General features: G+C 44.2%; 1 protein-coding gene across 2 annotated transcripts in view; it reads left to right on the top strand.

Annotated features, from left to right (window-relative positions):
• Pxn (Peroxidasin) overlaps positions 1 to 1161 on the top strand; it is a 62910-nt gene extending 61749 nt beyond the window's left edge. For both annotated transcript variants that reach the window (XM_084578784.1, XM_084578783.1), the window contains one exon: positions 121 to 1161. In XM_084578784.1, coding sequence (XP_084434910.1) covers positions 121 to 215 — 95 coding nt within the window. In that variant the 3' untranslated portion in view covers positions 216 to 1161. The remainder of the gene's footprint in view (positions 1 to 120) is intronic.
• Positions 1162 to 14964: the final 13803 nt, after the last annotated feature.

Raw genomic sequence — 14964 nt, 5'->3', positions numbered from 1 at the left:
AATGCGGCTATCCTGTCAATGTAGCATTGTTTCCTATGAGCACGGAGCTCTCTAGGTTGGGGCACTGAACGGTAGGTTTTTCACGATTCTCAACATGCTTCCACGCGTTTTCTTTTTCAGACCCCAATTGTCCGGGCGTTCGAAACAAGCCAGCGTCGAAGAAGCTTCGCTCAGCAACAGCAGCGCGTGGCCGATATGGGCAAGGAAGCACATGATTGCCCACACCAATCTTCCTGAAAAGCATGCTTGCTTTGGCCACCTACACAAGGCGTAAACCTGAAGCTAGTGCCTTGGACCGCAACGCTCAATACCAATTGATTCCCCTCGGCGAATGCTATCTGATACTCATGCCATGAGGTAACCAGTAAAAAGGACCGTTGAATTTTAGCAGCTTTTTACTTTGTAAAATTAAAATGTAAAATGAGATTTAGTTCCTTGTTAAAAAAAAAAGCAGAGCAATTTTCGTAATTTTCACCTGTGGGCTGCTCGAAGGTATTATGGATTAATGGTGCGTTGAATTTGGAAAAATGAGTTGCTAATATGTACTTATTTCCCAGCCTGGCCGAAACGAAAAATGTTGACACGGTAGTCACTTTAATTGATCTTCGCAACATCATGGTGCTAAGGTAAACTTTATAGTGCTCGATAATCCTTACCTAATAAAATAAACTGCAGAACGTGGGCAATTTTATGAGAGTGTTCCAAGGAAAAGCATGTGACATGCTTGTATTTCTTTCATGCTTATAGTTTGTTTCTAAGATGCTGGAAGCAAAATAACAAAAAAGAAGGAAATGAGTGTTAATACATGGGGGCACCGTTTTACGTAAAAGGCGATGCTTTTGTCTTGCTTCCACCACATCGACTGCATTTACCCAGACTTCTTGCGTCTGTTCTGTAAATAATGTTATTTCTTGTTTGTTGGTTTATTTTCCCCCACTGTTTTTGCGTATATATATTACTGCCAAGCACATATGTTTTGTGTTTCTGGCGTAAGGGAGCGGATTCCGGCGCAGCACTGCCATTTTGAGAGCGCTTTGCACTCATAACGTTTATTACCGCGCACTGTTACGTGTTTTTCTTCGCTGACTTACTGAAAGTCGCAAACCTTTGTATTTACACGTCGCATAATTTGTTTAAAGCTTAAATAAAACTGCTTCTAAACGTGGGGTCTACTGTCTCAATCTTGATAGCTTAATTCTATACCAACGCGCACTGGAGACAATTTTGTCCAGGATATACCTGCTTCCACCTATAAAGGCATGTTGTTTTCAAATACAAACATCTTTTCGCTTTAGATGCTTACCAATCAATGTAGCATTTTATATCTGGGTGTTTGACAATAGATTAGGCATTAGATTCGCAAAATAACTGCAAGCCGCAAAAAAAATGAAGTAGAAGAACATTTTCAAACTTGTATATTTTCTTCTACTGTACTTGTAGCAGTAAAGAGAAAAATATTATTTGCAGGGCACTGCAGAGGCAGATTTGGGAGAGGAAGGGTGTCTTCCCGTCCAAACATGGCGCATAGCAAAAGCGTACGTGAGAAGTAAAATTTTTTTACTAAATAATTAAGCTTTCTTTTATAGTGTAATTATAGCTGTATTTAATTAAACGTTACTCTAAGCGAAGTCCTCTGATAGGAGAGCTCCGGAAAGTCTTAATTAGAGCCTCTTAAATAAACACGCAAACGCTTCGCCTCACGTGGTAAGGATATCCCAGAGCAGTCCACCTTTTTTCAGAGCATGTGCTGCCCTACGAGCAAGAGGCGAGAGGGACGAGAGCTAGGTGGTTGAAAACGAGCCAACTTTGAACACACAGATGCGCTCGAATTCGACGAGGTACCAACTGCGCTCGCGAAGTGGATAATGTGAACTACAAAAATTTATGCTTTGAAGTAAAAAAAATAAGAGTTGTTGCAAATAAAACCTGTCGTCAACTATAAGCTAAGCACTTCTGTTCGGAGATTTACTCATCTCGCAAAGCTTTCTTGGTACAATATGCTGAAGCAACTTGTCCCTTGAGCATATTCAACGGCGCTTAAGCACTGGTTTGGTTTGGTTTGGTTTATGGGGTTCAACGTCCCAAAGAGGCTCTGGCTATGAGAAAAGCGTAGTGAAGGGCTACGGAATAATTTCTACTAACTGGGAATCTTTTACGTGCACTGACATCACACAGAACATGATCGCCATGTTTTTCGATTCCACCGTTGAGCGCCATCCCGACCCCGGCAGCCGCTCAACATGCCCGAAGCAAAAAAAAAAAAATAATAATAAATAAATAAAAGCGCTTGAAAGGGAGGAATTTCTAAGTTTTAAACGAGCGCGGAGGGCAAATTGAAGCTAAAGGAAACTACTTTCATAAAAACAACCATCTTTCGTGTGGGTAGAAATGAAATATAAGGAGCTTTCGTCATCGAATGCCTACACGCTCTTCCGAATCAAACTGTCACTTTTCCCAACCTCCATCACCAACACGATATCCATTAAACGCTTTATTTGAATGCATTCTCTTGATATCGTGACACCCTTATACCTTCCTTGGTATCTCATGGACACATGACTGTCTTCCACACTCTATAGTTCAATAACGATCGAGTAGTGAGCGTTTGATCCGACAGATGGCGCCAGTGGTAAAAACTATGAGGAAAATTACCATGCGAAGCAGATTAATTAAACAGTATTTTAATCGAAAACTTGATTGTTAAAGGGTATTCAAAAGATTCACAGTTCAGAAAAGTTAATTTCGCACAGGCCAAGCTGCCAGATCTAGGTGGCAGGCCTTGACACATTCGTAAGTACTATTGTAGCCCCACCTGTGATGCTCGGATGGTCGGAACTGTCGCAACTCGCAATGTACCCGCAGAGGCGCATGAAGGAAGAACTGGTGGCACGCCGAAAAACAACTTTGATCTATCTTATCTAACCACCATACTTTCATTGGAGCTGTTATTTTCGACTATCCAATAAGTATTGGATTAGGAACCGGTAAGTGTAGTCCCTAATTCAGTAATAACATCAAAAATGATTTATTACCGTATCTTTTGTGTTTTCTTTTTTTTTTTACGTGTATGGATTGTGGGGGTGTTCTCATTCGCCCTTGAGATCCTAATGCTATTCGCGAAACTCCATTAAGTGTTTAAAAAAAAGGAAAAGAAAAACTGAAAAGGGAACACTGTGCGCAAGTAAAAAGCCAAAGCGTCCAAAAGTTATATTGAAAAAAAAATTTAAAGCTGAATTTCTTTGTTTTTCAACTTTTAACATCTTTTTTTACTTTTTCTTTTCTCCGCAAAGCGTCCGCTCTTGTTGACAACGGACTGCCCAACCCACTCGGATCCGTTCCGAGTCACGTGATCGCACTCCGTCAAAACATGGACGCTGTATTCGTACACACTAAGTCCATTCAAAACGAAAATATCACAAGCAAAAGGAAGGTAAACACTGACGGCATTGCGCCAGCGCGCCAGCCGCCGCGGGGAAGACTCGCCAGGGGCGGATGCGCACTGCAGGCGTAGGTTGTATTGGGTTACATGCTGCGCGATGCAATCCAAGACGCACGCTCTGGACGCTCCACGTGGGGTTCAAGGTGCCCACAGCCGCCGCCCGCTAACATTGGTAAATGCCCTTTCAGATCAATGAAAACGGGCATGTGGCACTATTTCCCATCGACTAAGTGTGCATTCAAAATGCCCAAGGGACATGAATATAATTCTCTTCCATATCCCACTGAGCTGCGGGGCAAGCCACTACACCTAAAAACGCCCCACGTACCGTTCCAAGAGTTTGAGGCGCCACTATCCAGCAGTTATCCGGATGATGATCATCGGAATCTCATCGACCTGATCAAGGCAGCAATGGCAGTCGGGAGTAACTATCAACGTAGCTCCTCTAGTACGTTAAACAACTTTTCAGTCAATCAGTTCCTCAAACTAAATAAGACTGATAAAATGGTGGTAACGCACTCAGCGTGTTTTAGTCGGCCCAGTCGGGTGGCGGAAGAGTTCTAAAATGGAATTTTCCTTGCAAAGAAATGTGATGCTTTGCAACCGGAGAATCAGCATCACCGAGGTGTACTAGCGTAAAATTATACCCGATTACCGTATGTCGGCAGCGCATAGGCAGTGGCCTCTCATGCCTCACACGCCGGCCGGAACTTGCTCTGAACGCGTTCAATCACTCAGTACCTTCAGCTTAATATGATATTTTAGGCTCTGTTTTGCACATAATAGCTGGAATAGGTTGCTAAAACACCCACGCAAAGCGCACCCAATATGAGAAAAAAAAATTACGTATTCTATATATCTACCAAGATGATATGTGTGCCTAAAGACGAGGTAAGCTTACATACGTTCCGTATAGATTCTGAGCTCTTAAACGTAGTAGATAATCTAATAAAGATCTTGGTTAGGATATATGTGGTCTGTTGCTCATAAAAATTAGACACTGGCGTTACTGCGTCCCTATCGTTTTAGTATTTTTTCGTCACTGATGTGTTTGTCGCGCCGCTTTAAATTTTTAAGATAATGAATTCTGCAAAAAAAAAAAAAAAAGCAACCTCTCCGACGATGGCTACGAAGGTTTGCCATGAGCATTTCGACCTGGATTAGCAGAAAATGTCCGGCAGCATTCATTTCGCTGTATAAAACGCTTCGTTAAGAAATGAAACAATAACACCTTTTTAGTGCCCAATTCAACAATGGTAAAAAGTTGTAGCCAGTAGTTTCCGAATTCACACAAATTCAAGGTAAGCACAGATATTTCGGCAGCGTTTCCTTCTGCCAAGTTGACTCAGGGTTATCGACCTTGCTTTAGGCTTCGAGGGTGGCTGTTCCTGGCCCTACGGGGCTGGGACGGTAGGTCAACGCCGTTTGCGGTGGGAGCCACCGAATTTTTATCTGTTGTAGGCCGTCATTGCACCCGCCACCGCTTAGGTGGTGGACGACGGCTGTTACGGCGAGCGTCTTTCTCTCCCTCTTCTTTTATTTCTTCTCTACTTTCTCTCTTCTTTCTCTCTTCTGTCCTAGCTTTGCGCAGAGGCAGTGTCGCATCATATGAAGTCTCTACTTTCTCTCTTCTGTCCGCACGAGGCAGCAAAGGGGGCTCAGCTACAGAGTCAGTAGCAGGCCCATGCATTTTATGTTCCTTCTTCCTACAGCTACAACAACAATAACAATATCTTGCTTTACTTCATAGCGCTAGTCTCGTGAATCGTTTCTTTTGTTTATACTGCGCTACGAAGTAGACTGTCATTATTGTCGACAAGGAGCTACGCGAGGCAGCCAGCACCAGTAGATATCCCTGTGGTGTCACTGAAGTGGTGCTTACACCTGATTTGAGCAGCACCTATTGTTTGCCAGAAAATACTGATGAAAAACGTTCCCGATAGAGCACTTCAGAGTTTACAGCAATCGGAATTGTCGCCCTTACTGGATCTCTAAAAATATGTGATAGGCGCTCAGAGTGGCTCTGCATTCGTTCGTTGCTGCTTTTCGCTTGGGAGTGGTCGTTACAGCCAAACGATGATAACATAAATGCGAAACCATTTCTTTCTTCTTGTCTGGCGTCCTCAGAGCATGGTCCCCAAAGCGTGTTCTTATAAATTGAACACCTAAAAAAAAGAAATCGTTTCCACGCTAAGAGTTACACCAATATCCCTCCGGGTTCCAGTCGAAAGCGGTATGTAACAACTACTTTACGTCGACTTGTTTTTACTCTTTATTCACTTTATTTTAAAAAGTTATAGACTGGCCGATTTGTCTAAATTTGGCCAATTTACGTTCAATACAACCAATTATAAAAATTTCAACCTGGTCACTGTTTTTCAATGCATTGATAAACTCAGGTGCACATGACTGAGTTTTCGAAACATAAATGATCTGTCGGACAGGATCGCCAAAATACCCACGGACGGCTCTAGCATGAAGATCAGCACAGCGAACAGCCATTCGGCGTTTCCACACACACTGATCCTATCCCAAACTAACATCATTGTCATGCCGTAAGGAACTCCCTCATCGTTTTCTACACTGCTATAGGAACCGTATTCCATACCAGCTTAATGAGAAATTTCTGCGCAAAGTTAGCTATAGGGCATCACTAAAGAAAACTACATTACAGCAGCCTATAAATACATGTTAGTCTCCGGCCTTCTGCATCAAACCAAATTTACACCCCATGATAAGAAGATTCTTTAAATTGCATGTTCTGCCCGTGAAGATGAATGTATGGCTGAAAAGGAAGCCACTACCCAACCCTGACTTCTTGCTAACGTCTCCATAATTATCGATGCGTATAGTATAAGTACGCTGGATAGCATTGAGGAAAGCAACTGTAACATTTAAGAGAATAAAGTAATGAAACAAATGTAATAAACGTAAAATACAAAGTTGCTAAATTGAAAAATAAGGTAATTAAAAAAATACGAAAAATGATAAATAGAAAATAGCAATAAAGAATGACGACGCGTCTAGTGTCGCAACAACAGCAGCAGCAACAACGCCCAGACTCGCATTTCTCCAGTGCAGGTTTTTCAGTGCTCTCAAAACGCTTGCTGCGCTTGGAAGCTCAAAACACATGTCAAAAACGGGGCCACTCGAAGCGAGCTTTACGTACAATGTATACGTGAAAGGTCATTTTGTGACGTTTAAAAATGGTAGTCTGCGAACACGGGATAATTGTAGAAAAACAAAAAAATACTTCCTGGAACCCTTATTTCTCCCAAATACAGTGAAAATAGACTGTAAATACATAGCGGTGCGCCCGAGCGGCCCGCGTTCCTTGCTCTTTCGAAGCGGTAAAAAATGGGCTTTGGAGGCGTGAAAAGAACGAAGCAACAGTGGTCATCCATTAAGAGGGCCTACTGACGGCAGAGGTAGTCGTACATATTTGTGCCTTTGCGTTTTTATTTTTTTTTAACGAACAACCAATTCGTTTGCTTTCAGTCTTTCCGAATGAATCCAACTTAACGCTGACCGAAATATCCGGATGGCATGCGATCGCTGGCAGTCCTGTGAGGATTTCTTGTTCGGCAGTTCGGAAAAAAAAAGTTATATTGACATGTTTAATGGTTTGCCTCGCCCCTGTGGTGCAGTAGTAAGACGCTCGACTACTGTACCGGAATACCCGGGTTCAATCCCGCTCGGCGGCTGCATCATAGTCATCAGCCTGAGTATACCCACTGCAGGGCGAAGGCCTCTCCCGTATTTCTCCACTTAACCCGGTTCTTTTCTAGCTGCATCCACTTGACCCCTGCGAACTTCTTAACCTCATCCGCCCCCCTAACTTTCTGCCGCCCCCTGCTACGCTTTACTTCCCTTGGAATCCAGTTTGTTACCCTAAGCGACCATCGGTTATCCTCTCTTCGCACTACATGTCCTGCCCATGCCCATTTCTTCTTCTTAATTTCCACTACAATTTCGGTAACGAGTTATTTCTCTGACCCACTCTGCACGGTTCCTATCTCTTAATGTTACCCCTACCATTTTTCATTCCATAGCCCTCTGGGTTGTCCTCAACTTAAGTAGAACTCTCTTGGTTAGCCTCCACGTTTCAGCCCCATAGGTGAGTACAGGCTGCGTTTCGATGGAAGCGAAACGAAGCGGCGTCCGTGTGCTGTGCGATGTCAGTGCACGGTAAAGATTCCCAGGTGGTCGAAATTACTCCGGAGCCCTCCACTACGGCACCCCTTTCTCTCTTTCCTCTTTCACTTCCACCCTCCTTCCTTCCCTTACGGCGCGGTTCAGGTGTCCACAACTACAAGTGTGACAGATACTGCGCTTTTGATTTCCTGTGAACCAATCATTATTTTTTTTAAGGGCCGGCCCACTGGCAACTTCTCCACCTTTCACAAGGTTGATTTTCCATGCCAGTTGCTCTATAATGCGAGACATAATATATACCAAAGGTGGAGGCGAGTATCTTGCACACATATTTCCTTCCAAAGTCAGCCAGCGCACCGTAGCACAGCAGAAGGTTAGAGGGCGGCCTCTTGATAATCTCTTGGGCGGCCATGTTGGATTTTCCGCAGTGTCCTCTTTAGTTCACGAAAGTTGCGCATCGCCAACTGGGCCCCCTACTTTCGACGTACATAATTTCCAACCTCGGTCAACCATGGGTTAGCAGCCTGCTTCAACAAAAAGCCTCCACGAAACGTCTCGCTAGCGAAGACCTTTTTGCAGAGCTACCTTTTCCTGCAGCACTTGGAACCAACGTGGGTGCGTGTGGCATGTCCCGTTTCTTTCCGCTTGATCTGGCAGAACACGTGGACGTGAGCGGAAGCGGCTTCGCTCCTCGGTGTGCGCGACTTCCATTGGGTCGCGGCGAGATCAAAAGCTGTTGAGCTGGCGCTCTGGAATGCCTGGACGTTGTCGCGTATCTCGTGGTATGTGGGCCACTTAGGTGGAGCCACGCAGTACCCCACTGCGTTGTGCCCAGGTGCCGTCGTTCGTAACGTTGACAACGGGGTGCTACCGTCCAGTTGTGCCGTCTGGTTATTGGAAACTGGATTGTTTTTATAACGTATACCACTGTCACGTGGAGAATGGGAGCTGTTCACATGGCGTCATTGGGAAAAAGCCCTAGCGCAGGTAAACTAGCGAAAATCTCAACATCTCCCCCCCCCCCCCTCCCCAATTATTCTTATGCCGCGGCTGAGCCCACCAGGGACACCACTGCCTTCTTTGAGCTCTGCATCTTGTCTGCATTTTTCAATTACTATAACCAAACCTCGGACCCTCGAGCTTATATAAAGTTCGCGTATACTGCGATGTCGTAGTGGGAAATTTCAGCAACAGAAAGAGGCTGGCGCAAGTATCACTGAGCGAAATCTGTTCACTGGTTTCGTTCTGAGCAGAAATGCGAAGAAGGGAATATATAGCGAGCGAGTACCTTCCAAGTGTACGTGCAGCTTTAGAAAAGGCGCTTAGGCCTCAATTTATCCTTCTTCTAAAGGTCAGTGAACTCAGCGAGATTTTTTTTTGTTTTGTTTTGTTTTCGTGTGGCTTGGTGGCATGGTGACAACTTTTTTCTTCTTTCATTCTTTCCTCCTCTGAATAGAGGCAAGAAAGGAGGCGCTTAAGAAATGTTCACAAACGCAATATTATGGGACAGAGACTTTTATACAGTTATGCGGAAGGAATCCTTCAAATTGTACACTCAAAACCTCGCCCACTTCTCAGTCTTCGTGACTGCGAATTACGGGGCCTCGATAAGTCTCTCGTGTAAGACATTTTACGATTGAGCAGCTCAGTGTAGGGCGATGAGCTGCCGTTAAAATGCATTCATGAAAAAAGGTAATACTCACTGCAAGCAAGGAAAGGATAAGAGAGGTCATTTCCCAAATTCAGGTGCTGTTCAGAGAGCATTCATAATTTCGAAGCCATTCTATTCAGAATAAATGACTTAGAAAGGCAAAGTAAATAACACATTCCACTAAAAACTTATGATTGATTTTTCATCTATAGTCTAAACTGTTCTTCAGCCCAGAGCGCGTCAGCAACTAATTTCTTTGTGCAATCAAAGCCTAAACTTGAAAAAAAAAGGGAATCTCTAAGGTTATTCTTGGTTTCAGTTGTTTGTTGGCTTCTCTTATACATCAAATGGCGCCGAATAACCACTCCCTGGCGCAGTGATCGAAGGGTAGCTTCTGGTTAGTGTTGTTGTGTGTGTATTAAAATGAAGAGAAAGAAACCAAGTAATAAACCTCGCTGATGATGATGACTTCGCAAAGGCGTTTGAAAAAGTACCCCATAAACTATTACACCTCAAGCTAAGTAAACTTAACATCGATCCAAATCTTTTTTCCTGGCTTGAATATTTTTTTTGTAACCGCTCTCAGTTCGTATCTACTAACAATACATCTTCCTCATTACGTCCCGTCGAATCTGGCGTACCCCAGGGTTCGGCCCTCTCCTCTTTATAATTTATATTAACGACTTACCTAATTGTATATCTTCTAACATTCACCTTTTTGCTGATGACTGCGCTATTTTTTAGGAAATTAACGACATTAACGATTTCTGTGCTCTACAAGACGATCTCACTTCCATATCCGCTTGGTGTAAATTATGGCTAATGCAACTAAATTCTTCAAAATGCAAAGTTTTGCGTGTTTCCCGCACATCACCTGCTACTAATACATATCATCTGAATAACACTGCACTCGAGGCTGTCACATCATATCGATATCTTGGCGTCCATATAACTTCTTCTCTCACTTGGTCACTCCACATCACCACCGTAATTAACAACGCTAACAGCATGTTCGGCTACCTGCGCCGCAACTTCTCCGCCGCTCCTACTTCATTAAAACTAATGCTGTATAAAACGCTTGTCTGCACTAAACTCGAATACGCATCAGCAATTTGGGACCCAAGCTCCACTAACTTAACTAATTCACTCGAGCTAGTACAAAACAACTCAGCCCAGTTCATCCTTCTTAACTACAATCGTACAGCAAGTGCCACCTCGATGAAAAACAAGCTACATCTACCTACTTTAGCCTCCCGTCGAAAATTCTCACGGTTATGCTTATTTCATAAACGTTTCTACAATTGCCCCATTCTACGAGATGAACTATACTTCTGTGCCATATTTCATCTCATCCCGGCTTGATCATGCCCATAAAGTCGGCATCACATCATACAAAACCAAAGCTTGTTCGCAGTCATTTATTCCCCACACATCAGCAGATTGGAATCACCTTCCCGGATCGACAGCCAGCATTCAAGACAGCCTGCGATTCCGTGCCAACTTAGCTAACATTGTATACTCAGGCCCTTAACAATTGTAGTCATTGCTGTTACAATCACCAATGTTATTTTTGCCTTGCACTTACAACTATATTCTTACTATAGCAGCTAAAAATGTATAACCAGGAACATGACACTTGTATTTTTCATTTTTGTTCTTTAACCTTTGTTCTATTATTTTTGTAACCACTCCCCTCTGAAATGCCCCTGGCCTTGAGGGTAATAATAAAAAAATAAATAAATAAATAAACCTTGAAAGCAAGACAAAGGCCAGACGGGCGAGTACGTTGACACTGTTTGAATGCTTCGCAGCAATTTCTTCCTCATATCTCTGCGCGCGGACTCCGCGGTAAAGCTTCTTTATTATTCTTCGTTTCTTCATTTTTTGCTTACACCAGATGGGAAGTAAATAATTTGAACAAGTGACTCTGGAGTGTCGCGAAACTCAACGAGGCGGGTGACAGCTTCCGCTACGGCTAAAGGAAGAAGAGACGACAGACCTAGTGTAAGGCGTAATAAGGTCGACAGCTCGTGAGCCAAGTGTCAAAAAAGCAGCCAAGGACGAAGGATTCATCGCCACCGGGTCAACTCAACACCACGCGCAGCCACACATCAGGGGATGCAAAAGCAGCCCAGAGGAGGAATGGCCAAATAGCGCAGTGACAATCAAGAACATAACCGTGGGAAAAAAAAAAAAAAAAAAGAAAAAAAAAGGACAGAGCGGAGAAATACGAGGCCTCCCGGTCGAAGAAGTCTTGTCTACGCATGCGTAGTGTGCTTCTGACTGCGGTCGCATAGCCTTGTTATACGTGCAGCGGTACAAAGAAGAGAAACGCTCGTGGCGGTGGCGACGGGGGAATCACAACAATGCGCTCGCATCCGTGACATTTCCACGGTCATGACTCCGGTGGCACGCGGCTCCCCCTCCCGCAGCTCCTCGCGGCGTTGGCGGCGCGAAACCAGGAACCCGGGTGGCGCGACGACGCGGATCCCAGAAAGAAGCCCTCCCGTGGTCCGTGAAGGAGGGAGACCCCGACGAGAAGACAGCCGACGATTGCACGCACGTGCCCGTCGACACGGCGGGCCTCCCCGGGTGACGCCTTCCAAAGGCAGAGGCAGAGTCATTCGACGCGACCGCTGTAGAACTGGGTGGTTACGCTGGTGTTGACGTGTGGACCGAAATAGTGTGATGATTCCATTACTGATTAGGACTGACTTACTTTTATGGTGTTCGCTCAACACATCGCGTGCTCGCGTTTGCGCCCCCTCGTTGAGGAAACTCTTTTAAGCACCCGAACTAAAGTTCTTACCTAAATAAGTGGCTCTACCTCGCCTTCATGCAGCCAGAGAGCACACATTTTAGTTTATATGTGTCTATATGCTACTTCAAATGTAGCATTTCTCGATGATCCGGGGAAAGAAATATGGCTGTCGCACAAATATGCCTGTGAATATGTATTCCGTATAGCAGAATAAATGGGCCCTTTTACAAGGACAATCGAGCTAAGTTAAGAATGGCAAAAGTAATTGGAGAAAAAAAAAGCGCGCACAAAGCAGATACTCCGACGACCTCTGGCGCTGCTCACAAGCACTATAAAGCAGAGAGCTCAGTGGAAGAAAACATGCGATCCATGGGATTGCATTTCGCCAGCAAGCCTTCTTTGTTTCGCGAATGTGTACAAGCGATGAATAACTTAAATGGGAAAACGCTTTTCGAATGAATGACGTCCAGGCGACTTTCCTGTGTCCAATCATCATAGGTAGCGCACTGTGCACTGTAAGATTTGTAAGATCAGGTGCTCTCAGGTGTCGGCTTCTGGTTGGCTGAATGAAAACTTACTAGATAGACAAACCGCCTGCTTAAAATGCGAATCTAAAAGAGAAGCCACGTTACTACGACGCAAGGGCAGCGTACAGCGCGCTTTGCTACCTCATCAATCCCATTGAATACATTGAATACACTGCAAGTCACCGGTTTGGCCGCTAATTGTTGACGCATTCAAGGAAGAGTTTTCAAATTAGCTCAACTTTAGTGTCCTCACTAGCTAGTACCATTCTCCTGGTACAGAATTAATATCGTAATGTATCGGCTGTACGTATTAAGCCTTCGATTTTGTTTTCTTTTTAGCGACTTATAGCTTAGGTGAAGCTAGTAGGAGGCAGAAAGGTCATATCTGAGAGAGGGAAGTAAGTGTTTAGTATGCCTACACTGCGTTCCGATTCAGCTAAATAAAATGTACCCATGTAGCACTGTTTCTGTAGCGAATTACTCACTGTCACGCAACAATTGCAGCAATGTTCTTAAAAGGATTTCCTTTCGCCGTTATTGAGGTTGTTGCTGCCGTGAGATAGAGGGATGTGGAACATGAGGGGGGGGGGGGGTACGATAATTGAAGCCGATATAAGAATGACACTTTGATTATTCGGTTCGTGACGAGCTGGTGCGAGTTGCACAACTTCCACTAGTGTGGCAGGCAATTTCAAGACATGGCCTAGACGCACGACGGCTGTAATGTGTGCGTCGGGCACTCCGTGAAGCGAGGCGAGGTGACGCCTTCCCCTGCACACGGGACGACGGCCCGTTCTCCAAAGCTGGCCGAGTGGGATCGGGGCGAGTGAACATTCGGATCGGAACACGCTGACGCATAAGTAACCTATAAACATCGTCGTGCTCTAAATAGAAAATATCTGAAGCTCGCTGACAGTTTTGACATGTGTTAGTTCAAATATACACCGCCCGTCCAGGAAAACGAAGTTGCCGTCGTCCCCGCAATTGAAGGCGATGGTGAGAGAAAGAGAGAGGAACACTTTATTTAAGGGTTTTCGGCTCCAATGTTTGTAGTCGTTGTCAGTTTAGAGACATAAAACAATACAAGTGCTTAGTACTAATCTACGAACATCGTAGTATTATAAATACTTGTTCTTATGACGCACACTGAGACTGTGTAAAATAATTTATTGTCTTTGTGACATAAATGGGGGGGGGGGGGGGGGGGGGTAAAGATGGGAACTATTTATGCTTGTCCAGGCGTCTGCGCAGGTATATTTTTTTATTAAGGTAGAAATGAAACGTTGCGTAAGGCTACTAGACACTTCTCAGCTTGATAAGCCATCAGCCCCCATTGGCGAATTGCTTAGGCAGTTAGACTATACCTGCTCTCCTCTCGGGCGTAACCTAGCGCTGCATCAGTGCAGGCGCAGCTTACAAGTCATGTTCCTGTTACAGTATTTGAACGTTATAAAAGAACGTATATGATGTAGTGTTCTTTTTTTTTTAATTCCATGATGTAGTTTCTTCGTAGATATCTTTGTAGGCGCCGCTTTTAAATCGTAGATTGGTGATACGAACAATTTGTATGTCCAGTTTCATATAAAACGTGCTCAATACATATCAGCAATTTATTTTTTATACGCACATAACCAGCTCTCATACGTAGCCCATTCTAGAAGCGTAAGCCTATGACACGTGCAGTAAAATAAGTCGCCAGCAACCTAGCAACGGGAGTCTGGATACAAAACCGTAAACCGTGACTTCGGTTTCCTTGTAGGGATATGTTTGTTTCATGGAAGGTCAACAACGTAATTGTGGTGGGGGACACTTCCATAAATGTGTCCCTTGAAAAAGAGGTGGAAGCTGTATTTATGCTAGATTTTTATGCCACATTAATGGCCCCGTTTAAAGAAAACCCTCTTGCGGCGGCCGTCCTCCGGTGTTGGCGTTGTGAGGGAAAAGTCGCGAGTAGCAGGCAGTAGCTGGCAGCTGACATGGCCGCTTACTGACTGGATGTAGGGTTGACTGATATTAGGTTTGACAACTCGGGCCTCTCCTTTCATGTCGGAGGATGATATCAGAATCAAGCTGCCCGGAGTATTGCCTTCACTTTACACCTAGGCCACGCAGGCATGTTCGTACAGCTTGCTTTATACCGGGTGTCCAAGCTAACTTTAGCCAAGAGTTAAAAAATAAAACATTTGAGATAGGCCGGAGCGAACGCTTGTATACAGCTGCCTGTAATTAGCTAATTAATAATTAGGATAATTTTTCTAATTTATTAAGTATTGTCTTTAGACAATAAATGAAATTTGCAAAGTTGGAGACCACCTTCTGATACCCCCATTCAATTTATTTCCAATAAAGAAAACCTCACGTGTATCATTTTTCCAATCTCTGAAGAAAGCCCGGGAAATACAAAAAATATCACGTGACTAACGCATTCGTA

This window comes from Amblyomma maculatum, chromosome 9, assembly GCF_055883805.1.
Source record: "Amblyomma maculatum isolate TAMU_Amacu chromosome 9, ASM5588380v1, whole genome shotgun sequence".
In the NCBI taxonomy this organism is placed as follows: Eukaryota; Metazoa; Arthropoda; class Arachnida; order Ixodida; family Ixodidae; genus Amblyomma; species Amblyomma maculatum.
Note: the sequence above shows the minus strand (reverse complement) of the source record. Positions and strands in the feature narration are given on the sequence as shown.